General features: G+C 45.3%; 1 protein-coding gene across 1 annotated transcript in view; it reads right to left on the reverse strand.

Moving 5' to 3' along the window:
* LOC121533740 (zinc finger protein GLIS1-like) overlaps positions 1-6,000 on the reverse strand; it is an 86,216-nt gene that overhangs the window by 36,641 nt on the left and 43,575 nt on the right. The window contains exon 4 of the mRNA XM_041839939.2: positions 4,629-6,000. This exon is cut by the window's right edge and continues 69 nt beyond it. Coding sequence (XP_041695873.2) covers positions 4,629-6,000 — 1,372 coding nt within the window. The remainder of the gene's footprint in view (positions 1-4,628) is intronic.

Here is a 6,000-nt window from a genome sequence, read left to right on the forward strand (position 1 = left end):
GTTGCAAACAGGATGCAGGTTTTGGAATATTTGTATTCTGTACAGGCTACCTTCTTTTCACTCTGTCAATTAGGTAAGTATTGTGGAGTAACTACAATGTTGTTAATCCATCCTCAGTTTTCTCCTATCACAGCAATTAAACTCTGTAACTGTTTTAAAGTCACCATTGGCCTCATGGTGAAATCCTTGAACGGTTTCCTTCCTCTCCGGCAACTGAGTTAGGAAGGATGCCTGTATCTTTGTAGTGACTGGGTGTATTGATACACCATCCAAAGTGTAATGAATAAATTCACCATGCTCAAAGGGATAATTAATGTCTACCTTTTTTAATTTTTACCCATCTACCAATAGGTGCCCTTCTTTGCGAGGCATTGGAAAACCTCCCTGGTCTTTGTGGTTGGATCTGTGTTTGAAATTCATGCTCGAATGAGGGAACTTACAGATAAGTGTATTTGTGGGGTACAGAGATGAGGTAGTCATTTAAGAAATCATGTTAAACACTATTATTGCACACAGAGTGAGTCCATGCAACTTGTTATTTGACTTGTTAAGGAAAGTTTTACTCCTGAACTTATTAGGCTTGACATAACAAACAGGTTGAATACTTATTGACTCAAGACATTTCAGCTTTTCATTTTTAAATAATTTGTAAAAATGTCAAAAAACGTAATTCCACTTCGACATTATGGGGTATTGTGTGTGGGCCATTGACAAAAAATCTCAATTGAATCCATTTTAAATTCAGGCTGTGACACAACAAAATGTGGAAAAAGTAAAGGGGTATGAATACTTTCTGAAGGCACTGTAGGTTAAAGAGTAAACTGAACCACAATGAGTTATATGGTAAGTATCTAAAAGATAACTTGACTCAGTCAACTTCTCAAGTAAGTCACTGAAAGAATTGAGGGAGGCACAAGCAAATCCTTAACAGGCCTTCTCAACATTCATATAGTCCAACATTGTGCAATACTTTCAATGGACAGGATTTCAAAAAATGTCATACAATTTTGCCATTCAGCTAATCTGAGGAGACTTGGAGAGAACCAAGTAAAGAACCAAATGCAAGTTACGGTCCTACATGGTCCAGCATGACGTGTCTCATCAAGTTCTATATTATATAGGGTTTAGATGAATTTTATCTGAACTTCAGGGTACAGAGTGGAGCTATCTGACTCAGAGACATTCAATCCGCAGGACCGTCTCGATATAACCCACTAAGTTATCAAAGCCTGTGACTATGTCAGGGCTCCGGTCGCTGGATATATTTTTAATATTTATGCAGACAAGATAAAAAAATGTCATGAAATAAAACAACACTCCGAATTAGGCATGAAACACAACAGGATATTGCAGAGAGATTATGCAATTTCCTTTTCACCCATGTGTCCCTGCCTGCCAGACTACTATACAACAGCCCTGGGGCCTGCATTAATTGTAAGGGGGGGGGGGGACTTTACAAGTTCTCCGAACTCAACGTTTACAGATGGAGCCGCAATTTTTATGTGGGACCGCGTTAAACATAGCCAGGTACGGACAGTGACAAGCGAGAGGTCGGAGTATGACTTTGTGTTGTGATAATGACTTTTTCCTGCCAAGACACCGCATGAAACAAATGCTGTGCAGCTGGAGGAGGCTGGAGGAGAGGGGAGTGTTATGCTTGGATGTGAGCGCAGCTCCAATTCATGAGCGCCCACTGGAATCTGCCGCTGGAAAGATAATAAAGGAATTAGCTGGGGGGAGGGGGGGGGGGGTTCTGGAGCATTTGGTCCTAAATCAAAATGTCTCATCTGTTTCCTCTGTGCGAATAGCTGGAATTCCTAAATGCCTTTGTCTATTGCATGAGTGCAGCAAACACAACAGGCATCATTCAAACGCTTCTGACTGCAGTGGTCACAGACGCATAAGGGCTAAATAAAGATACTAAATAAGATACAACAACATATACACACACATACTGTACGTATAAATGCACACACACTACAAATCATAGCCCACATTTGTGACAAATTATGGCAGGGATCTATCTCAATAGTATTGCACATGTATGGCCACACACTCTCAACCATCTGCAAACACAAACTCATTGCCTCAGACACATGCAAAACACGTGCACACTTTCGTCCACTTTCTCTAAGGCTTTCTGTAGAACTATGAATCTAAATACATACTCATTAGAAGTGTTTATGCAAGTCTGAATACATTTCAAATTTCTGTTTTTGTTCAGTTTGAGAACTGAGTGTTACAATCCAACATGGATAGAATCAATACCTTCTATTGTAGGGGTTAACAGAAATTAACGTAAGTGTGTGTGTGCGTGCGTATGTGTGTGTGTGCGTGTGTGTGTGAGCGTGTGTGTGTGTGCGTGCGTATGTGTGTGTGCATGGGTGTGTTTGAGGCCTTGCTGAGGTCTGAGTGATTAGGAGGCTGGGATGTGTGGCCTGGGCCCGCAGACACACACACACACACACACACACACACACACACACACACACACACACACACACACACACACACACACACACACACACACACACACACACACACACACACTGCCTCCCGTCCCGAGACAGAGTCCAGCGGCTCCATTACACTGAGGCGAATTGTTCTAGTGTTAGCATCTGGTAAGCATCTCCCCACACAAACACACACATACATTTATACATACATTTATACAGTACATACACATACATACACTCCGCCTATTTCCCTTCCTGTCCTACGTCACCAAACTGACAACAGTGACAGAGTTTGAGACACACCCAGGGTATACTGGAATGAACAGTCACAAGAGAAGAAAAATGTAAGTGTTTAATGTATACGCAACACTCTCTGAAAAAACAAAACCAACAGCTGGACCAAAACACAGGGAATTATTCCCAGAACTCCGTAGAATTCCCAGAATTCGCTTCAAAAATCCCTGTGGTACTATACAGTACAGAGTTGAGAGAAGATTCACAACCTGAGCACATTTTCAGCTACAACATGCACACACACTAACGCATGATGGCTCTGAGGAATTTATTGTAACTTACAGGGCTCACTATCAATTCAAATACTACACTACTCATTCACGTAAAAATTCCCATAAAATGTAGCTAACAATGTAAAGCAGTGTTAAGTGTTAATTTAACACTTAAACACTAACTGCATTTAATTTAACACTTAATTTTAACACTTGCCAATTTTCACACTTCCACAATAATGAGCAGCCAGTAAATTATACAAAATATTATTTTATTTTTGTATATATCGCCTGGATTTCATAACAAATAAATAGAGATAAAACAGGTCTTTTTGTGGTGTTAGGCTTCGATCATATTGCACAATAATAATTATATTTTGGACGGTTTTCCTAGAATGAGGAAGAACATTTCTGACAGGGGTTGGGTGAAACTCTGAATTGAGCAAGACGAGAGATTTTACCATCCATCCCTCTGCTTCGTAGCCACTTCTTCCACTAGGCTACTACATATTTCCCTGTGTTTGGTTTGGATAAAAAAGCCAATTCACTTAAAACTTGTGGGACAGCTAAACATTTAAACCTTCCATTTAAAGGGATCAAGTGTATGCATTGTTTGGTTATGTTAACCAGATGTCTTGGTTTTTCATGATCTGAAACCATTCTTAAACATGACATCGCCATACACAAATTGTGGACTAATTGTGTATTTGGACTAAATCATTCTTAAGGTTGGAGGGCTTTTTCCATTTGCTAAGGGATGCTGGGGAGTGACAGTTTGATGTTGATTAGTGTGTTGACTTGTGGAAGTGGAGAGTTTTACCTGTAAAGAATACAACCACAAAGCTATTTATACAGCGACAAGCTATTCGGCTGCAATTATAACGCTTTTCTTCAATGGAAAATGTGTGCTTGAAACATTCTGCAAAAAATACTATGACTACAAATATATCCATTTTCAATAAAAAACTATTCTGATTTTATAATGAAAAAGAATTAGCAATGAAAAAATGATCAGTCTTGCTTTTAGAAACAATGCATCCTGTTGATGTAGATGTTTCCTTGAATCACAATCGAACAACAGTCTCTGAGGATATTTTAAAAATGTGTTTACTTCTACCACACTAACCCTAACCCTACTCACCCAACAACTGCTGCACATTTTTGGTTGGACACGAACCAATTTCAACGAAATACCAAATAAGAACTATATTAGGAACTACTCTATCATCAATGCAATCCAGAAAAAGCTCCACCTGTTCATGTTTTATACATGTACACAGCAGCTCCAAAATGTATGTTTAAATAAAAGCTCTCTTGGCCTGCTCTGTGGAAACTAGAAAAAGTCCTATGGAGGGACACAATCATACTGGTTGCACAAGCTGGGAAGTGTCAATTTCACACAGTAAATATACTGTGGTCACAGAAATGGAACCTACATTATAACGGACCATAAAAAAGCCTTCCATTGGTTCCATTCAGAAAAGTGGGCTGTGAACAACATTGACTGCTGACACCAACCGTAATGGCTTGGTTCTGTACTCAGGGTGGGGAATTACTAGAATGGCATGGGTACATTCAACATGGCCACCGGCACACCCATCAAATTTACTTGAATGGGGATTTCCCTTCTATGAATTATATTTCTATGGTGGGGAGAGGGACTCACCATACACTTGTTGGGCTTCTCTCCCGAGTGGACCCTCATGTGGATGAGGAGCTTGTAGCGGGCATTGAAGGGCTTGTAGCGGCGGATGCAGCCGGCCCAGAAGCAGGTGAACTCCTCCCCTTTGCGCTGGTCGATGTGCACCTTCTCGATGTGCCTCACCAGCTCCTCCTGCTGCTCGTACGCCACACTGCAGTCAATCCAGCGGCAAACCTGCTTGTCGCTGAGCAGCCCACCGTCCTCTCCCCCGACGGGGCTCAATGTCTTGAGGCCCAAGAGGAGAGAGGATGAAGATGTGGTGGACTGGTTCTGGAGGTGTAGCAAGCCCCCTGGGCTTGGGCCCCCGTACTGGTGCAGGTGGTAGGGTGGGGGCATGGAGGACCGTGGGGGGGCAGGGTGGTGGGGATGAGGGCGGAGGTGGCTGGCAGCAGTGCGGCCAGTCAGGTGGTTATAATGGTGGTGATGGTGGTAGTGGTGCTGAAAGAGCTCCTCCTCACTGGGAGAGAAGTCATCTAGAGGCTCCTGTTTCAGAGCTCCTCCACCGGCCCTCTGACAGCCCTCCAGCATAGACACGTTCCCAAGCAGGCCTCCCGTCATCAGGGCCCCACTCATCAGCAGCCCCAGCCCCTCAGAGCCTGCTCCTCCTCCACCTCCACCCCCTGGCCCCGGCTGCATGGAGCCGGGCTCCTCACACAGCCCCTGGCCCTGGTTCTGCTGCTCCGGCTCCAGAGACGACACGGAGGAGGAGGAGGATGAGGAGGAGCCCGAGGAGAGGGACAGCAGGCAGGCGGCAGGCGAGGGCAGCTGACAACTCTCCTGCGAGAGGTTCTGCTGGGGGCTTCTGCACTGCTGGGGGGGCGGGGGCTTGCGGGGGGCAGCCCGGGAGGAGAAGCCGCCGCTGGGCTGGGGTGAGGGGTTTGTCCGGAGCCCGTTGACGCAGGCCACCACGGACATCTGGGAGGAGCAGATAATGGCGGTGATATCGATCCCCTCTGTGGTGGTGACGACGGCGTTTGCGACGGCGCTAGCGTTACTGCTGGCAGTGGCGGACTGGGAAGCCAGGGACAGGCAGCGTCTTTTCAGGCTGCTAGTGGTGAGCAGCCGCGCTGAATGACGGGAGCCGCCAGGGGACAAAGACAGCGGGGAGGAGCCATCTTCATTATTAAACGGGTACGCCGAGTCTGCCGATAGAGCGCTGCCTAAGCCACTGCCACCGCCGCATCCACCGAGAGGACCCTCCATCTCCCCCCGCCGGACCCCCATGCTTCCCCTGCTGCTCTGGAAAGCACCGTGGATTGTGGTGGGGACCCCTGGTCCCTGGGAGATGTTGTAGCCCATGGAGGCCTCCTGTTTGATGGGATAGGGGAGAGGAAGT

Source organism: Coregonus clupeaformis, chromosome 20, assembly GCF_020615455.1.
Source record: "Coregonus clupeaformis isolate EN_2021a chromosome 20, ASM2061545v1, whole genome shotgun sequence".
In the NCBI taxonomy this organism is placed as follows: Eukaryota; Metazoa; Chordata; class Actinopteri; order Salmoniformes; family Salmonidae; genus Coregonus; species Coregonus clupeaformis.